We start from the raw sequence: 22,296 nt of genomic DNA, 5'->3' as shown, positions 1-22,296 counted from the left end.
GCAACAAGACAATGTAAATATTAAATTTGATGTAACAAGGCAAGGTTAATATTAAATTTAATGTCATAAGACAATTTTAATATTAAATTTAATGTCACAAGACAATGTAAATATTAAATTTAATGTAAAAAGACAATGTTAATATTTAATTTAATATCACAAGACAATGTTAATATCTGATTCAATGTAACAAGACAAGGTAAATATCTAATTTAATGTAACAGGATAATGGTAATATTTAATTTAATGTAAGAAGACAATGTTAATATCTAATTCAATGTAACAAGACAATGTAAATATTAAATTTAATGTAACAAGACAATGTTAATATTTAATTAATGTAACAAGACAATGGTAATATTTAATTTAATGTAACAAGACAATGGTAATATTTAATTTAATGTAACACGACAATGTAAATTTTAAATTTAATGTAACAAGACAATGTTAATATTTAATTTAATGTAACAGGGCTAGGTAAATATTAAATTGAATGGTTGGTTGGTGGGTTTTGTTTTACGGCATATCAACCCTTTTCGTGTTATTTAATGCCGAATCCAAAGATTCGGAAGAAAACTTTTTTTTAATAGAATATATCTGTTGTTTTCACGTCAGTTTCTATTCAACCCATTGTTGGGACGCTAATAGGTACTACCACTCCGGGTCAGAATGGGCCTGGGAGCTATGGTAATTAAAGTGTGGATCCACACTCCCCAAAGCTCACAAACTGGGGCCACACCACTGGATATAGTTTAAGGTCATATCCAGGACCCCCATTGAAGGACTTTTACATTCTGCAGGGGGCAGTCAGCGTATTCTAATGCCCCACCAACAGGGCCTAAATTTAATGTGACAAGACCAGGTTAATATTTAATTTAATGTGGCAAGACAATGTGAATATTACATTTTATGTAACAAGACAATGTTAATATTAAATTTAATGTAACAAGACAAGGTTAATATTAAATTTAATGTAACAAGACAAGGTTAATATTAAATTTAATGTGACAAGACAATGTTAATATTAAATTTAATGTAACAAGACAATGTTAATATTAAATTTAATGTAACAAGACAATGTTAATATAAAATTTAATGTAACAAGACAATGTTAATATTAAATTTAATGTAACAAGACAATGTAAATATTAAATTTAATGTGACAAGACAATGTTAATAATTACAGATGCTAAACTTCTGACTGACAAACAATATGGATTTAGCCAAGCCTGTTCCAGAACTGGCATCCTTACTGTAATCCCTGGACATATATACCATTCATTGGGCAAAGCGGGGGAGGGCAGAGCATAACTCTAGATATATCTAAGGCTTTTGACAGGGTATGGCACAAGGACCTCCTCAGGAAAATTAAATCATACGGTATCACTGGTAGGATACTAAGCATAATTGAATCCTTCTTAGATAAGAGAAAAATCCAGGTTGTCCTCGACGGTCGAACATCTAAACAGTGTGATATAAATGCGGGAGTGCCTCAGGGGTCTATTCTTTGACCTCCATTGTTCCTGATATTTATTAATGATCTCTCCGACAAAACTGCCTCTGAGATTGGTACATATGCTGATGACACCACACTCTATAACATGCATGACAGGAAAACAAATGAACACATATCTAAAAAAATGTCAAAAACACTAGAGGATGACCTCCAATCTGTAGTGGAATGGGGACCTAAATGGATAGTCACATTCAATGCTGCCAAGACTAAACTGGTTTTCATTCAATAATTACAAGAAACCTTCTCTGCCACCAATAGCAATGGCCAGTGACTTCCTGTCTGAGAGTACATCTTTCAAACTGCTTGGCCTTACGTTCACAGGAAACATGAGCTGGAACAATTACATTGAAAACATTGTCAGGGCCCCTGCGAAAAATGTAGGCTCTATCTACCGTGCTAGAAAACTACTGCCACCTGAAAGTGTCATGTACCTCTATAAGGCCACCATTCGTCCATGTATGGAGTATTGTTGTCACATTTAGGCTGGTGCATCTGCTACTAGTCTCTCGCTCCTAGACAAGGTTAAAAAAAGTCGCCAATCTGATAGGCCCTGAACTGGCATCTAAGCTTCAGTCTCTGTCCCATCGACGAAACGTTGCATCCCTATGCTTGTTCAACAAGTATTTTAATGGTGAATGCTCTGGCGAACTGCAGACACTTGTGCCCCCACGAGCTAGACACCCTTGACAAACCCGACAGGACAACTAAATCCCACCCCCACAGAGTAGATATCCCTAGATGTAAAAGAGCTTTCTACTCTAGTAGTTTCTTCCCCCGGAACCGCTAGACTCTGGAATTCCATTCCAGGTTCCTGCTTCCCTAACTGTACTGACATGCAGAAGTTCAAGTGCAACGTGAACCGACATCTTGCTGCACAAATCCCTACATAGTGCCCCAGTAGTTGCTTCCCCTGATAGTAGCCCCTACACCAAAGTGGCAATGTGCCTTTTTTGGGGTGAAAATGTAATAAAAAAATGTAACAAGACAATGTAAATTTTAAATTTAATGTAACAAGGCAATGTTAATATTTAATTCAATGTAACAAGACAATATTTATATTGAGTTAATGTAACAAGGCAATGTAAATATTAAATTTAATGTAACAAGACAATTTTAATACTTTTAAGGTAACAAGAAATGTTAATATTTAATTTAATGGGAAAAAACAATGTTGATATAAAATTTAATGTAAAAAAACATTGCTAATATTAAATTTAATGCAACAAGACAAGGTTAATATTGAATTTAATGCAACAAGACAATGTTAATATTAAATTTAATGCAACAAGACAATGTTAATATTAAATTTAATGCAACAAGGCAAGGTTAATATTAAATTTAATGTAATATGTCAATGTTAATATTAAATTTTGATATCACAAGACAATGTCAGTATAAAATTTAATGTAAAAAGACAATGTTAATATTAAATTTAATGTAACAAGACAATGTTACTATCAAATTTAATGTAACAACACAATGGTAATATTTAATTTAATGTACCAAGACAATGTTAATATTAAATTTAATGTCACAAGACAATGTTAATATTAAATTTAATGTAACAAGACTATGTTAATATTAAATTTAATGTAACAGGACAATACTTATATATAATTTAATGTAACAAGGCACTCTTTAAGTTTAATTTAATGTATCAAGACAATATTACTATTAAATGTAATGTAAAAAACATGTTAATATTTAATTTTGTTAAGTATTCTTTAAAGTCCAGGTTTTATATTGTGAATCATAACGCATTAATATATTGTAATCCAATTTTTTTACAAAAGTAGATTCTAATAATATTTGTAAAACCAGCTAAGCAATCTTCTGAATGTTAAAACGTCAAGAAATATGCATATAAAAATATCTAATTTGAACTTTTTATGTTGTATTTCAGGTGAATAATTTTCCACGAAGTTATAAATAAATTCAATAATGACCAGACTGCATTGCAAGCATAAAAAATCAGATTTATTTACCTGAAACGAATATATCAAGATGGTAAATAAAAGATAAATTTCCAACTTTGAACCGTCTAAAATTTGTGCCAATAACACTATTCAATACTAAAAGAAGTATACGTCAGTATAATTATAATGAATTTTTCCGTTTCTCATTTAACTGCATTGGTTGTAGAATCCAGAAGGGTAAATACGGCGTCATAGTAGCCGATATTAATAAGTTTATAACAGAAATATATAACCATTATGGGAAAATAAATAATTTTCACTAAACTAAAACTCTAAATATTTTGTATAAACCAATCTGTTGTTAACAATTATAAATTTCATAAAATTTAATGGGAAATGCTGGTTTTATAAAAAAAGTTTTATATAATTAATACCTGCACTGATTTAATGCCTTGAAAATTTTTAGATTAGGGATTTATCATGATTTTATTAAGCCTATATTTTATCGTTTAAACTATATATTTTTCAGAGCTTTATAAGCTCTTTTCAAAAGTTATATTCTTTGCACATTCTCACCTTTGGCTACCTGCACATTAAGTAAGCGCGTATCGTTAAACATATATTCATGTTCGGAAATTAAAACAAATATATAAACTACTTTTTGGAGTAGTAATGTTACATAGAGAAATAGAAAAGACAACCTAAAACAACGAGCTGAAAAGATTTTAAAAAATCATAGTGATTTGATGCAATATAATAAAACAACACATTGGCAACATTGCTATGTGAAAACTAAAACAATTATAGTCTACGAGGTAAAATTAATCTGCCGAAAATGAAACAGTATGTAAGGTAAAAGTTACCTCGGTCAATTATCCATGAAGCATAACTATACGATTTTACCAAGTATTACAAATAAGTGCTTGCAAAGGTAAAGATATAGAGAAATAACTAAGACTTACTAAGAGAAAAAGGGCTAAATAACACTTGTATATATAATATAAAATAATGAAAATTAAAAATAAGAAAAAAAAACTATAAATGACAGAATAAATGGCCGGACTTACGACTTGGCTTGACTCCAATATCATACTTCTTGAATAGTTGATCGTTCGCTTATCATAAATTGTTTTGTAGCCGCTTTGAACGCGAACGTCGTATCACTCACAGGCCATTAAGAACAGCTAGAATGAAGTCCGTTCAAAGCTTTGTCGGACGTGATTAATGTCCAGAAAACCTGGCAGTCGGACAGAGACATCTCAAAGATGCTTAAGTGGTTTTGATATTTTCTTGGGGAGAATGACCTGAATGTTGTATTTTTATTTCATTAACTAATTAAATGTCTGAAGACGTTTCGGGGACAGGTAAACTCTGGTATCTGAAATACGCTGTTTGCCGTTTCCAATCACACACGATAAAATGCGTAACATTTTATAGATCTCCTGTAGGAATTTGATTTTAATTTTTTTTATATTTAATTAGAATGACCACTTAATGTCTTGCCAAGTGATAGTCTGTCCCCTATCGCAAAAAAGTAGCAAAAAATACGGGGCAATAACATGCAGGTATCGTATTATTAAAAAAAAACAACTAATGGAAAACGTAAATCAGTATGAATTATTAATTGTGCGATTAAAAGTGCCCATTAGAATATTATTTGGATGTAAAACAGATTGTAGAGGTTAGGGATGTTCATTGCATACGGATTGTTTAGAGTGATCGAAACCAGTCGTAGCAGTCCTACCCTTTTCCGTTTGGTGTTCAAGTATTCCTCTTATTTTAAACATTTCCACCAATAGTATTATAGTAAATTCCATTTTAATGTTGTCTTTCTCTAAAGTGGGAAACAAAACAATTACGACTTTTTCACTTCACTTCTTTGAGTACTGTCATGTTAAGAACGGCTTGCTGAATAGGCCCCCTCAACATCCCTTTGTAAAGAACAATTTTCGCAGTAGCGTATCTCCTTTTTATTAGGGGAGATTAAGAAAAGTAATTCCCCTAAATTTTACCATGATAATCTTTGTAAACATACCCACCCGCAAATGGTAAAAAAAATGTGGATTACAGTGTTGGTAGGAGATAAATGAATTTGTTTATCGCACATGCGTGCAAAAATAGAAGACAGTGAAATACAATGCATAATACAGGGTATTCTATCTCTATAAGTATTCATCCTCGCAGAATTTAACACTGTTTTGTTAATTAGCATAAATGAAAACCTATAAAAGTAGTCATTCTTCACAAAAATTTAAGGTGTAGCTAATGTACAGTTGTAGCCTATAAATAAAACTTAACGCGTGCGTAATCTCACGAATAAGATCGGCAAGAAATTTAAATAAGACACTCCACCAAATCAATCCCCTATGTAATGCAATTTACATTAAAACTATAGCGCAGTTAATCTGTGTAAAAGAACCGTTAATTATGATTAAACCATAGCCTAAGTCGAACACACGTGAAGGTCTGTCAATTGAGGTATAGAAGCAAAAAAAAATTATATAAACAGGTAATTTGGATTCGGATTCTTAAGATATCCCGCCAATCATGAATCGGGCACGTCCGGCAATATTGGATTACGAAGAGCGCAGTAACTAACGCAGGTTATTTTCAAAACAAACAAAAAAACGGAAAAAAAGAAAAAAAAAGATGGCATTAGAAATAACATCAGAGACACCCGACACACCCATCAGGTGGCTACGTTCTAACCTTCTAGTGGTTGAAACCAAACTACAGGAGACTAAATCAGACATATTATTTCTAAGCGAATCTGCCATAGGGGCATCTCCAGAGAAGATCCTAACTTACCCTACATGTGGATCCGGTTATACTTGTTCAAACTACTGCATTTATATTTGCTCTCTTTCGCCCTCACAACAACGGAGTTACCAGCTTTAAAAGCATATCTGAGAAAATTGGCCAAGACCTATCTGCTTATCCTTCATCTAATATTCATGTGTGCGGTAACATTAATGTTCACAATGTGGAATGGTTAATTCACTCAAACAACACCGATGATGAAGGGAGGTTATGTCATGATTTCCCCATTGCTTATAACTTCGACATCACTCAGATTGTCCACGAACTCACCCGAGTGCCTGATAATGACGCCCAGTATACAAGTCTCCTAGACCTTTTTCTTACAACTTGCCCCGAACTGTGTTCAGTTTCCGTTGTGTATCCACTTGGATCTTCCGATCACTCTGTTGTATCGGTTAAGATAAAAATGAAAAGTAATGTCCACAGATGTACCTCTCCATCGTATAGTATATCGATACTCTATGGCTGACTGGGACAGCTTCCGTACATTTATATCAGATCTACATCTGCGTTCCATGTTTAAGAAGGATGTGTCCTCTATAGTATCAGACGTGACGGAAAGATTAATTGTAAGTTTAGACCGTGTCATAACCTCAGAAAATTCCAGCAAAAACCTTACAACCATCCGTGGTTCTCTCCAAAATGTGCTGCTGCCATTGCGCAAAGAAAAAACCTTTTCCATTGCTTCAAAAGGAATAGATGTGTTGAGACTAAAGCCACTTTCAGGACTGCCAGCAACCATTGTAAAAAAATAATAAAAAATGCAAGAGAGTTGTATGCTCAGTCCGTCAAGTCCAAATTAGCTGACCAGCGGGTAATTTCTCACCACTTTTGACCAATAGCAAACAGAATCCTGTATAGAAGCGTGTGCTCTATCCCACCTCTCATAAATGGACCTGAGGTAATCTCATAACCATCAGACAAAGCCAAACTCTTTGACAAGAACTTTGCAGCCAACTCTACCCTTTGTGACCAAGGCTGCAACCTTCCAATATTTCCTCCTTATATCAGAAAACACGCTATGGTATATACAATGTCTGTACCTTATGTTTCCAAGCTAATCAAAAACCTTGATTCCAGTAAAGCAACCGGCTCTGACGAAATTCTAATTATAGTACTCAAAATACTTCAACCAGAACTAGCGCCAATCTTTACAAAGCTGTTTAAACGGTGCCCTAAGGAGAATTTCTTCCAATCACCCTGGAAAATTGCATCAGTACACCCTGTATTTAAGAATTCACGTGATCGTTTTTACTCCCTTTCAGTACAGGCCAAATAGTCTCCTGTGCGTCATGAGTATGTTGCTGGAACTGTGTTACATTAAGAAGTAATCAACCATCTCAGCAAAAATAACCTTCTTAGTGACACACAATATAGTTTCCGCAAGATCTACAGCAGATTTGCTTACATTTATGTCTCATAGGATTAGCGAATCTCTCGACGAAGACTACCGTTCTAGAGTAATCGCTCTTGATATAGCAAACCCCTTTGATAGAGTATGGCATAACGTTTTACTTCACAAGATCTCCAGCTACGGTATAGCTTGAAATGTCTACTCAATTATTAAATCATTTCTTTCTGATAGCTTCATAAGAATAGTGGTTGATGGGCAGAAATGAGAAGCTCTCAGCATTAATGCTGGAGTCCGTCAAGTGTCCATATTGGGCTCTACTCTCTTCCTGATCTATAATAATGATCTTCCAAATCACATCCTTACATCATTCGTAGACATTTATGCTGATGACACTACTATCTATGGTAGCACATCTAAGATCGTAAACGACCAAGTTCTGTCTGATTCTCTCTGCTCTGATCTTGAGCAATTGGTTCAATACGGAAAAGGGTGGCTTGTTACTTTTAATTCACCTAAAACGAAGATTTTATCTTTACATCATCAACGCTCTGATTCCAATCTGGCATCAATTGCAATGACTGGCTTTAGTCTTGGGAAGGTTTCATGTTTTGACAAACTTCTGGGCTTGATCTTTACTCCTGATCTTAAATGGAATACGTACATAAAATTCGTTGCCAAGGACGCTGGAAAAATGGTGGGACCCTTCTATCGATCCAGTTGATATCTCACTGTTGATGCAATTCTGTATCCATATGAGAGCCAGGTACGTCAATGGATGGAATACTCTTGCGACATTTTGTGCAGGAGCTGCTAGAAAGGACTTATCCTGCATTGATAGAGTTCAAAATAGACTTCGTAGCTTCGTAGGGGATGTCCTTTTCTCTTCCCTACAACCTTTTTCTCACAGAAGAGATTTGCGAGTTTGTCTCTGCATTATCCATATTTTCATCGAAAAAAACTCGGCTAAGCTCCAATATATAGTTCCCCTTCCCCAAACTTTCACAAGAAACACTCGTCTAGCAGAAAACACTATCACTAATTTCCCTCAATATTTATTTGTGCCTAAATCTAAAGGTAGATTACATGAGCAAAGCTTATTTCTTAGAACTGCACGCCTATGGAATTGTCGTCAGTTTTCCTGCTTTCCAGCTGACTACAATATGATTGTCTTCAAGTCAAACGTAAAAAAGTTTTTGATGAGCCATTACATAAAAGTTAACAAATTTACCGAATTTCCATTACTAACTATTACTATATTGTCCAATTTCTATTGCCCACGCTATAGCCCTTATCTTTGAGTTGCCTCTTGGCCTTGACAAATGGTGATTCCTATGTAATAATTAATCTAAAATATTAATAAAGATTCCATAATTGTTTTGTCACGAACGCTTTCGCTTCGTTCACGAATCATCGCTAGGTGTTGAGGAAGTAACAAGGCAGAAGGACCGGAAATAGAAATTAAAAAGTAAAATCTAAAATATACATTAAAGCGCGGTAGGTGATGGTGAGTTACATTTCCGGGAAATGTTTATTACAACTTAACCACCGCCTATAAAATGCCCTGTCTATGCCGAATGCGGTTCAAAACATAGGGTGGTTGGCGGTGTCGGTCTGAACATGATGGGATTTGGGGGGTGGGTCTATTCTGGAAGCTGTTCTTAATATGAAGAGTTTGGGGGATGAGCTACAATAACAACAGCCGTACTTATTTTATTTTGATTATAAGTTTCGCACGGGGGAGGGGAATGCTACCACCGTGCAAGTCCGGTTAACATGTCCTGCTAGTCTCAAATAAAACGAAATAGTAATTTTAATATAGTTTACCCTACATACGTGAATAGAATATATTTATATTATGATTTGACTAACCCTACCCAAATAAAGTATTATTTACTGTTAATATGGTTCTCAATGACATTAATTATACCCGTTTGGGCGCCAATCTAAAAAACAATGTATAACTTAATTTGCATAGCTGTATCTCGATTACATATTTTTAAAAACATATATACGAAAGAATCCAAATATAATAATAGCATATTTGGTAAGCAATCTTTTGTTGATTGGGACTTCACTAAAATATGTATGCACATATGTAAATAAAAATGTTAAATGGTTGTATAATAAACAGAATATATATATATATATATATTCTTTTTATTATACTAGCATTATTATTTACATATGTTTCAGTGGAACAAACTAACCCAATAACATTATCTAACCACGCGGGGTCGCAGAAATACCTGGATTAGAACCCAGGCGCGGAGCAAACCCTCTCAGTGGTGACGGACCCAGTAGATCTTCCCAGATCATCCGTCTAGGAGAAGGAACACTCTGAAACTAAACCAAAGAGGAGGGAGGCCTCTTCAGTCTTGGATGACAGCCTTCCTAGAGCTGGTGACTCAAACAAATTACCGGTTTGCAATACCTAAATTGCTTAAGGAGTAGATAGGCCCTGCCTATCGCCCGGCTTCCACACTCCTTCTTTGCCTATTAGTCAGGCGCAGAGATACTATCAGTGATTCGACAGACACACCCATTGGTAGATCTTGTTTCTTGTCTAGGGCAATGAACGCCGTTTCCCCCACTCCCGACACACCCCACCCCTAAAGCTGGGCATTTGAGAATGCTTGAGTACCACATATGCCTGAGCAATTAAATTGGGTTGACCTTCCTCTGATGGGTTGAGGGTACCGGATTGACAGTTACTGGCTGCTGTTTCCGACTGGTAGTACAGGAGCCCTAACTCTTTGGTAGCGCTTAGAGCGGCTGCTCCATCAACAGTTGAATAATATCGGGATGTTTGCAGTGCCATGGCGCGCATGGAAAGGGACCCTGCACTCATCCCCGGTGGGCTTTCCTGAGGCCACAGTCCTAGTTGATGGTGGGTCAGCTGATGGTCTACTTGTGATGCATGTGTGATATTCTGCATAACCTCCTGCTCGGCTTCCCCTAACCCAACTGAAACTCGTTAAAACATGATGACAGTACAATCTAAAAATAAGCTTAAACCAGGCTTAGGGTCAAACAAATTCAACTTGCCTCCTCCCTTGAGGCTTGCATTCACAAATATCCGTGGGCTTAGAACTAATTTAGCTGATGTTGAAGCATTTCTCCTAACAAATGCCCCGGATATCTTAGCACTAAGTGAGACTAACCTACACTCCTCCATCCCCTCTAACTACTTTAACATGCCTGGATATCTCCCACTCTGCCGTAAGGACTCTGACAGACATATGCACGGACTTGGAGTTTACATTCGTAATACCCTTCCCCTGACTAGAGAGACAAACCTAGAAACGGATGATCAAGCCTTTATGTGCTTTAGACTAATCATGCAACACAACATTAGCTATTTTTACTTTCTCTACCGCTCTCCTTCGACCCAAGACTGCACCATAATAAACAAAGTATCTGACAGCATAGACACAGCACTCTCCTTCGACACTAGCGCCCAAGTACATGTATTTGGTGACTTTAATGTCCATCACAAAAACTGGCTTGGATTCTCTACTTATACAGATGCAGCAGGCAGCGCAACTCATAGCTTCTCTGTATCTCACTCCCTATCGCAAATTGTTACTTTTCCAACCCGCTTCCCTGATCAGGAAGAACAACACGCATCACTATTTGATCTGTTTTTGACCAAAATTCCTGATGATTGTGTAACGAAATCCGACAGCCCACTTGGGAACGCTGATCATGCGGTAATAATGGTTGAAATCGCCCTAAACTCTAGACCCAAAACTGAAGAGCCAGTGCTCAAAACAACCAGATATTATAAAAAGGCTGACTGGGAAGCTATCAGAGATCTTATCAGAGACGCCCCATGGGGAAATATTTTTTCTCTTCCTGCTGAACAGTGTGCAACTGAGACCACTGAATGGTTCAAAACTGCAATCGAAGCGCATGTTCCCATGCGGAAATTCTATAGCAAGCCCCAATCTCCCCAATGGTTTACTTCGACTTGCGCAACTGCCATTGCTCAAAGGCAGCATGCATTCCGAAGGTTTAACCGACATAAGTCCAGTTCAAACAGACAAAAGTACATAGAAGCTAGACGTAACGTTAAGAAAAAAATAGCGACAGCTAAGAGGGAATTTACGGAAACCACTAAAAAACGCATCGAAGCACAAAAATTAGGAACTCGTGACTTCTGGAAAATCTACAACAGTGTAGTAAATAATGGGCAATCAACGATTCCCCCACTAACCAACAATCACGAGGTTCTTTGCTCAGCAACCGAGAAGGCTAACATGCTTGCCAGTCGGTTTGCCTCCAACTCTACACTGGACCCTTTAAACCACCCCCTACCTGACTTTCCTATGCGGACAGATGCCAAGCTAGACGATCTGGAAATCACCCCTGCTCAGGTGCATGCTATCATAAAAAACCTTGACACTTCCAAAGCATGTGGACCCGACCTCATCCCAGCTGTGCTATTAAAAAAGTGCTCAGCCGAAGTAGCTCCAGTTCTCTCCAAACTCTACAACAAATGCCTTAATGAGTCTTGCTTTCCGAGCTGCTGGAAAACTGCTTCTGTGGTACCAGTATTCAAGAATTCTGGCGAAAGAACTGACCCATTAAATTATCGCCCTATTAGCCTCCTCCCACTTTTTGCCAAAATATTTGAGACCTTAATTAACCATGCTCTAGTCCACCACCTTACAGATGCTAAACTTCTGACCGACCATCAATATGGATTTAGACAAGCCCGTTCCACGGCAGACATCCTCACTGTAATCTCTGAACGCATATACCATTCACTGGACAAAGCGGGAGAGGGCAGAGCGGTAGCTCTAGATATATCTAAGGCTTTTGACAGGGTATGGCATGAGGGTCTCCTCAGGAAGATTAGATCTTACGGTATCACTGGTAGAATACTTAACATAATTAAATCCTTCTTAGATAAGAGAAAAATCCAGGTTGTCCTCGACGGTCGTACGTCTAAACAATATAATATAAATGCCGGAGTGCCCCAGGGATCTATCCTTGGTCCTCTGCTGTTCCTGATATTCATAAATGACCTCCCCGATAAAATTGCCTCTGAGATGGGTATATATGCTGATGACACCACACTCTATAGCAGGCACGTCAGGAAAACAAATGAACATATATCTAAAGTAATGGCAGAAACACTGGAGGATGACCTCAATTCAGTAGTGGAATGGGGACAAAAATGGATGGTAACGTTCAATGCCACCAAGACAAAACTGGTTTCATTCAATAATTACAGGAAACCTTCTCTACCACCTATAGCAATGGCCAACAACTCTTTAGCTGAGAGTACGTCTTTCAAGCTCCTTGGCCTAACGTTCACAGGAAACATGAGCTGGAACAATTACATCGAGGGCATTGCCAGGGCCGCTGCGAGGAAGGTGGGCTCTCTCTACCGTGCTAGAAAACTTCTAACACCCGAAAGTATCTTGTACCTCTATAAGGCCACTATTCGCCCATGTATGGAGTATTGCTGTCATATTTGGGCCGGTGCATCGGCTACTAGTCTCTCTCTCCTTGACAGGGTTCAAAAGAGAGTCGCAAATCTGATAGGCCCTAAACTGGCATCAAAACTTCAGCCTCTGTCCCATCGTCGAAACGTTGCATCCCTCTGCCTGTTCTACAAGTATTATAATGGTGAATGCTCTGAAGAACTGCAAGCACTTGTGCCCCCACGACGTGAACACCCTCGACAGACCCGACAAGCTGCAAAATCCCACCCCCACACTGTAGAGATCCCTAGATGTAAAAGATCGTTCTACTCCAGTAGTTTCTTCCCCAGAACTGCTAGACTTTGGAATTTCATTCCAGGTCACTGCTTCCCCAACTGTACTGACATGCATAAGTTCAAGTGCAACGTGAACCAACATCTCGCTGCCCTAATCCCTACATAGTGGCCCAGTAGATGTTTCCCCTGATAGTAGCCCCCTACACCAAAGTGGCAATGTGCCTTGTTTGGGGTGAAAATATAATTTAAAAAAAAATAAAAAATAAAAATAATTCGGCATTTGTCGTCTGATAAAGTCGTGCCCCTAAATTGGCACTTAACTGACACATGTATGCACACACGTAACCGATAATGTTTTTCTACTAACCATATCATATACTAGCTCTGTCCTGCATTGGGCAATCTAAAGATCTATAAAAAGTGAAATCGTATGTGTGTGTACATTTTCCTCCCAAACTACTCTGTCAGTTGTTAGTCTACCGACTCAAAATTTAAGAAAAGATATAGTGAGCTTTTGGGAAAATCTTTATAATCCATTTTAGACCAGAAATTTCGCAATCAAAGGGTCAAAGTTCAACGATATTACCTTTGAAAACTCTATCATACTAATCCCCCAATTTTGAGACTAAACACTTGAAATGCTTAATATAGGTTACTTGGACATGGATCTAACTTTGTAATTTGATTTGAGCCCAAAATAAATATGTATATATAAGCCCATAAAAAGGGCAAAGAGTGTTTTTAAAAATTTGACTCCTGCGGTCACTAACAAATTACTCAGTAAAATTTTGCTCTAAACATTTGAAATGTTACCATAGTGTCTTCCAAAATAGAGTATGTTTTGGTCGAAACTTCGCGTCACTGTCCGATAGATTTGGACTTTTTCTGTCTCTAGCAACATATTTAGCCAATTTTTAATCTAAATTTCATTTCAATTTTTACACAAAGTGTAATCAAACACACACCAAGTTTGAAATCAGTCTGCAGCAAAACTTTGGCTGCCAAGAGGTCAAAGTTTAAAGACTTGACTTTTGCAGACGCTACCAAACTCCTCCGCCAATTTTGGGTCTAAGCACTTGAAATTCTAGAAGTAGGTTTCCAGGACATGAGTAAAACTTTTTAAATATATATATATATATATATATATATATATATATATATATATATATAAGTGCAAGTATATGTGTATGTGGCTTTCTGTTTGTCTACAAAATATCTTTGTCAAATTTCCGGATACAGACTGGAGATTTGACATAAGCTTATTGAGATTTGGGAATATCTTTTAATCGGTTTGCAATCATAAATTTTCTTTTAAAGGGGTCAAATGTCAACGATTTTACACTTGGGAACTCTAACAAACTCCTCCACCAATTTTGTGTTTTTAGACTTTAAATTTAACTATAAATTCCTTAGACATAGATCTAACTTCATAATTTCACATTAGCAAAAAATAATAAGCGCTAAGGGGTGATAATTCGTGTCAAAGTTTGTAAAATAAAAAACCTTTGCTGTCTCTGCTATATTACTCAGCCAATTTTTGGCCTAAACATTTGTAATTTAACATATAGTGGATTCACACATACGGCAAGCTTATTAATAGTGTTTTTCACTGAAAATTTAGATTCAAAAAGGTCACAGGTTAAATGATTTAACTTTTGCAGTCTCTATCAAATTATTCAGCCAATTTTGGGTCTAAGCATATGAAATTCACCATTAAGGGTATTTGGGCAGGCAGCAAGCTTTTTAATCAGTCTTTGGGCGAAGATTTTGCTGGCAAGAGGTCAACATTCACAGAGTTGATTTTTTGCAGACTCTACCAAATTCTAAATTATGAACAGTACAAACGGCCCAAACAAAGCCGGACTGAACTATATATATATATATATATATATATATATATATATATATATATATATATATATATGTGTGTGTGTGTGTGTGTGTGTGTGTGTGTGTGTGTGTGTGTGTGTGTGTGTGCACATAAAATTATGAACACTATATAAGGCACGAGAAAATCCAGTCTAAACTGCTAGCCTTTTATAATCACTAGTTTCATTAGATTTACGTCTAGGGAATCAATCGATACAACTGGGTGTCAGTCTGTGGGTGTACAATTCCCTACAAATAACTGTCAATTTTCTGTCTACAGACTCGAAATTTGACATAAAGGGGTATTGAGATTTAGGAAAAAAATTTAAATCGGTTTTTGGCCATAAATTTGGCTGTTAAGCAGTCAAAGTTTAACGATTTGACCTTTGACATCTCTACCAAACTCCTCCGCCAATTTTGCGTCGGATCACTTGAAATGTTAGATATAGGTTACTTGGACAAGGATCTTACTTTATAATTTGATTTGAGCCCAAAATAATAAATATTAAGGACTCGTATTTGGTGTTAAACTGTACAAAACCAACCTCCACTGTCTCTAACAAATTACTAAGCCAGTATCTTGTCTAAACATATGAAATGTTACATAAAGTGTATTCAGACAGAGCGCAAGCTTTTAAATATTGTTTTACCTCATAATTTTTCTTCCAAGGGTCAAAGTGCAAAAGAGTTTACATTTGCGGTGTCTAGCAAACTATTAAGCCAATTTGTTGTCTAAACATTTGAAATGTTACATTAAAGGTATTCATGTATACAGCAGGAATTTGACTCAGTTTTCGGAGAAAATTTGACTGGCAAAGGATCAAAGTTTACAGGGTTGACCGTTGCAAACTCTACACAAATATTCCGATAAATTCTAAAACGCTAAAGTCTAAACACATTAAATTTTAGATGTAGGTAACTTGGACATATGTACAGTATTTTAATTTAATTTGAGCCGCTAACAATAAATGTTTAGATATACAAAATTGCGGTCAAATTAAAAAAAACAAAGTTGACGTTCGCGATGTCTACAAAATGTTGTCCATGGTAGTTAAGTAAGCCTATTATATAGAAAGGCATTACCGAATATATTCACACATTATATAGTTATGCACATAAAATTACAGAACAGTACATAGGGTCCGAGAAACGGTTATTATATATATATATATATATATATATATATATTTATATATATATATATATATATATGCACAAATAATTTATTTAGATGTGTGTATATATATATATATATATATATATACATATATATATATATATATACGTCAAAAGACGACATTATTTGTGCATCAAATAAATATATACTTACATGTTAATATTTAATAAACATGATAGAAAAAATATTAAATAGAACTAAATATATTTAATCTCAAGCATACAAGATTCTGTGGTTGTTTAAATAAGCCGGAATGCCAACCTAAACTCATTTTTTTTCGTACAAATTTGTGTAAAACCAACTAACACTACATAAAAGAATCCATTATTAATATATCGGTGGCGCGGTTGGTAACACCTTTAACAGCTGATTTTCCGCTCATATTTTTTTTTTAGTTTTCAATAATCCCAAATATAAATAATTGAAATCACTTGTCACATATTATAAAAAATTAAAGTGCAAACACTGACATATCTCTCAACTCACAGTGTTACCTGTGTTTAAGCGGAAATATTTTTTATAACTAGATTCAAGGATATATACAATCTTTTAAATAAAAAAGGAAACCTTAATGATCTGCGGATACAGCAGATCCGAAACTCGTAGTAATTTTTTATTCCTTCTCGTAATTTTTGAAAAATTATTTTTACTTACATTAATATAAACTAGCAGGGCCCGCAGAAATTCCACGGTAGTTAAAATCTTTTAAAACGCATCAATAAGAACTTCCTTATTGGTATATTACAAAAATGAACGTATGGAAGCAAATAGAACAAACAAAGAACTTTAGTTTAAACTTTTATTGAAGGTACATGCGATGGTGTTGATATTGTCAGGAAGTGCTGGTGATGATTGCGGCGGTGACAGGGACATCGATCAGCTGCTTGGAGTGAGAGTAAAGGTCAGTCAGCAGGTGCTTGGGAGTTAGACTGTGAATTTAAAAAAAAACTGTGTGACATTGTTAACATCGATTTTGTGAAAGTTCTGATGACCTCAACTTGTTAAATATTTCAGGACATTTTGGATTACACGTGTAAGTAATGAATAGGTCACAGAAATCTGTCATTGCCTCTTAATAAAGCTGTTGTAGATTCCTAGGACTTCCTGTAAATGTAGATGGTAGTATAACTGGTACACCAGAATAACCATCTTCATTCCTTGCTAAATGATCCATTAAGCCAGAATATTGAGCAGCTCTTGGTTGACTTTGATAGCTTTTAATGAAGTTAAATACAGGGTGAACAGAAAATCCTTGGACCAATTCAAAAGTGGTTTATTAATAGAAAATTACAAAAATATAAATCAAACATGAATGAAAATTATAAGTTAGGAAACCAAGAATAAATTCAAATTATTTATTTTCAATGTGATATCCCTTCCTTTCGATTAGACGTGCAATTCTCTGTCTGAAGTTACCAACCGAGGCACGCAGCTTTTCCTGGGGTATTTTAGTCCATTCACTCAGAAGAGATGTCTTCAAAGCATCAACACTTGGATGAGCAACAGAAAAGACGTTTACATCCAACAAAGACCACACAGAAAATCCATGGGATTCAAATCAGGCGATGCAGGAGGCCTCATCTCCTTACTCCAGAATCTTGGAAAATGACGTTGGCACCAGTCCTGAGTTTTTCTGGAGGTGTGGGATGGTGCTCCATCTTGTTGGAAGGTGAAAGGCTGATCTTTGAAGTGTTTCTTCATCTCTTCAAATGCTGGAACCAAAATATCGTTAATGTAGCGATCTGTGTTGATGTTAACCCCCTGCTCCACGAAAATCAGAGGCGACTTCCAAGATTTGGAGACTGCAGCCCACACCATGAGGGAAGACGGCTTTTGTCGGCGGAAAACTATTCTCACGGAGTCATCAATGTCTGCTGAAGATTTTGCGTAAACTTTGTCGTTCTGATTGTTAACAGTCGCTTCAATTGTGAAGAGTTTTTCATCAGAAAAAACGATCTCTCGCTCTGCCGTGCCAGCCTTCAGTTCTCCAAGAAGAAGCTTTGCTCTTTCAAGTCTCTTGTGCTTTTGAGCAGGTGTGAGGTACTGTCTCTTTCGCATCTTGTAGGGGGGCAACTGGAGATCGTTTTTTACGATTGTTCTCATCGAGGTCACGCTCACATTCATGTCTTTAGCCATTTGTCTTGCAGATCTCTTCGGTTTCCTCCTTACCCTCTCTCGGACAGCTTTAATCACCTTCTTTGTTCGAGCAGTGCGAGGTCTTCCACACCTAGGATGGTCATCAGATGTACCAAGTTCCTTAAATCTGTTCACAACATGGTACACGGTGGATTTAGCCACTTTTAAGAGCTTAATAATCTCTGAGTTTTTCCTTCCCGCGCAATGAAGTTGAATTATGGCCTCTCGTTTGCTCATTTTTCTGAAAGTTTAAACAAAATTACTTTAATATTTTTTTTTGAAAATAATTAGATCAATAGTTAGACTAAATACTTACTTTATTCAAAAGAGAAAAAGTGATTTTAACAATATTTAATTTTAAAACTGAAAATGGTGCAAGGACGTTCTGTTCACCCTGTAAGCAACCGTTAACTTTTACATATGCAATAGACTTTTCTATTTATTTTGATTTTTATTCAATGAAGATTTGGAAATTCAGAAATATTTTTTAAGTCGAATTATTGATATAGATTTCAATTAATGCATCACAACTTCCTGAAAATATAAATAGAACACTTTGAATTTTCTGTACAAAAGTGTTTTCCATAAAAAAAAAACATTGTAATCTGTTATAATATTCAGGTTCTTGTGTATTACATGCATAGAAAATGAAGTGTCACTGTAAGTCTTACGAAGTACAGTTAAATTATGATTTTGCTGATAATCAAAATGATGTGAGGTAGATTGTACATATCAAACTTATGTCAATGTTATGTAATTAAGTAAAGTTAAACAAAATGTACACTACTTTTTCAGCAAATTATGAATTTTAAATATAAGGAAGGCAATTAAAAATTTTGTTTCCAAAATCATGTTTACATCCAAGTTAATTTTTAGATTACATAGCTGTTCCTGATTGTTTTCATAACACTTCACGGTAAACAATATTTTTAGTATATGTTACACCACGCTTTCTGCCCTGATTATCATCTCTGTGCAGATGCGTTATCTTAAATTTAAAACTGTGCTTAGATCGAGCTCTTGAACATACCACATACAGTTGACCATGAGAAAATACAGGTTGTTGAAGATATATACCAACCTTATCAAAAGTTTGGCCTTGTGGTTTATTGATGGTCAGTGAATATGCTAATCGTATTGGAAACTGTATCCGATGAAATGCAAACGGAACATTTGTATCCCCTGGCTTTAACTTAATTCTTGGAATGATAACTGTGGAACCTTTATTAGATCCATTAATTAAAATAGCGATGATGCTGTTTTGATGACATCCTTTTATTTTCATCCTAGTTCCATTACAAGTCCTTGATTTATGGATAAATCTCGCAGTAGCATTGCTATTGCCCCTATTTTTACATTAAGTCGGTGAGGTGACATTCAAGATGGAGTTAATGATTTTATGAACTCGATAAGATAATTTTGAAGTTCAGCATCATCATCGGAGATGTAATCTGTACTTAAATATGTATTTATGCCTCCGGGAAGATTATTTAGAATTTCTTCATTTACTGTTAAACAATCTGTATTTTTTGGAGTCATGATGATTCTATTTTCCATTTCCTGAGGGCTGCAATAAAATATTTCTGAGATTAGAGAACCATTACATACCGAATCATCAAGGCCATCTATGACATCTACAGGAACGTCATTAAGACTTATCTTTAGTGTACCATTACCAAGATGAAAGAGCCATCTACAAAACTCCTGTTCATTTATGCTAGTATTGACGTTTTGTGCTGGCTGTAATTGACTGAAATGATGCCACTATGTGCATCTTTTTTAGACAGGTGTCTATAATAGATATAGGTGATCCATGTGGCACTACTGACAAAATTTGCCTGAAGTCACCTCCAAGTATGAGACATTTTCTACCAAATATTTTATCGTTACCCATTATATCTTGTAAGCATCTATCTATAGCAAGCACTGCATGATTAGGTATCATAGAGGCTTCGTCTATGATGAATACCTTTACCTTTTTGAAAAAAGAAGCATACACTGATACAAGAGAAACGTTACTGGTTTCTGTCAGAGGTACAGGTAGTTTGAATATACTGTGGAATGTTTTCCCTGAAGTTAGTAGCATTGCAGCAATACCAGTCCATGCCGCACTGACGCTTACAGTACTGCTGGAGGTGAAGTAATCATATAACATGTTGAATAAAAAGGTTTTTCCTGATCCGGCTGCGGCATCTAAATAGAAGCAATTGTTGTGTGGGGCTTCTTTTTCATTTGCCATGACAGCCTTGATTATAGTATTAAAGACCTCTAATTGTTCATTGTTTAGCAATTCAACATTAGGCCGGTTTGTATTTCGAGTCATCTTATCTATTGGAGGATCACCTGTTGTTTCAGGTAAACCCATTGCCTGGCAAGAAGAACCATGCTCATTAAATATTGCTTTTATCAAATGAAATGCAATGTTTTCACATATGCTTTCATCATAAGCAGAAATGAGGTCTTCAATCATGCTCTGTTTATGGTTAATGAATAATTGAAAGGCATCCACTGGATGATGATAAAGACACAGCATTGCAAACATGCTACGTAGTTGTTGTGGCATTCTAAATGTAGCAGCTTCAGTAAGAGCATTTTCTAATTCAGTATCATCTTTCTATAATCTAAGACTGATGCAAGCTTCTCTAAATGTAGGGAATGTATGACATTGGACTGTTCTCAAATCTTCAAATGGCTTTGCTCCAGAGACATGAAGAAGCAGAATCCGTAAATAAAGCTTTTCACCTTGGTTTGGTGAAACTGAATACATTCTTGTGATCAAATTACTTGACCGCTCTCTTTTTGTCCATTTTGTAGTTCTGTTAAATACATAATGATGTGGAATATCACAGTAAAAATATTGGTTAGCAGTAATATCATTCTGATTTAGTTCAAACCAAGCAGTCAAATTTGTGTGACGTTGTTGTGCTTGTTGAATTGCTTTTTCAGCTTGTCCATGTTGATAATAAATCTGTTGCTCTCCAGGCATGTGGACAGCTAAACGGCACACAACATGAGACTGTCCATGCATGTTATAGTCAGAAAGACACCACATTGCTTCTGGAGGTGATATATATCTGCATGATAGATATTGTTTGACTTCATATATTTGTTCTGATCCCCATTGTTTCTCCTTGGTCGATATTAATAGATAAATCATGGTTATTAACCTTCATCATAGCACTATCATGTCCTTTATTAACATATTTAAATATGTATATTATACTCTTGACTGAAGAGCAGATTTCTAAGTTAATATGAGCTCGATATTTTCTCAGAAGACATTTGTGGAAAGGGACTAAGTATCTATTATCAACAGTAAAATTACCGACTTGAACTGAGTCACCATTATTTGCACGCTTGAATCGATATCGTCCGCTTTTGACAATTGAAGAGAAAACCTATTAGGTATTAAATGCTAAAACATTTTAATACAGCAGGCTAATTGGCTATAAAGTAAAAGTTATTCCGAACTTTGATCTAACATTTTAATTAAAAAAAAAATAAACTTAACATTTTCTGGTATATATATTTTTTTTCATATTAAGAAAATGTAAGCATCATGCTGAAATAATAAAATGGCATTCTTAATAAGGGGAGAGGGTTTGACTATTCTAAACCTTCACCTAAATAACGATTTAATGAAAAAATGTTTAAAATGTTCTTGTATCTGTTTTACAATTTTTGTTAAATAAGAAAAATTCATAAACTTTGATAGCACTATTATAAGAATCATGCTGAAATCCATTCTTAATATGGGGAGGGGGTTAACTATTCTGAAAC

General features: G+C 35.7%; 1 protein-coding gene across 1 annotated transcript; it reads right to left on the bottom strand.

Moving 5' to 3' along the window:
* Positions 1 to 21,130: 21,130 nt before the first annotated feature.
* Positions 21,131 to 21,544, bottom strand: LOC145280324 (uncharacterized). The gene has a single exon (XM_080132095.1). The coding sequence runs from the start codon at positions 21,542 to 21,544 to the stop codon at positions 21,131 to 21,133; it is 414 nt and encodes a 137-aa protein (XP_079988221.1).
* Positions 21,545 to 22,296: the final 752 nt, after the last annotated feature.

Source organism: Euprymna scolopes, chromosome 1, assembly GCF_053919585.1.
Source record: "Euprymna scolopes isolate OS-2025 chromosome 1, ASM5391958v1, whole genome shotgun sequence".
Lineage (NCBI taxonomy): Eukaryota > Metazoa > Mollusca > Cephalopoda > Sepiida > Sepiolidae > Euprymna > Euprymna scolopes.
This window is presented reverse-complemented; position numbering and strand designations above follow the sequence as displayed.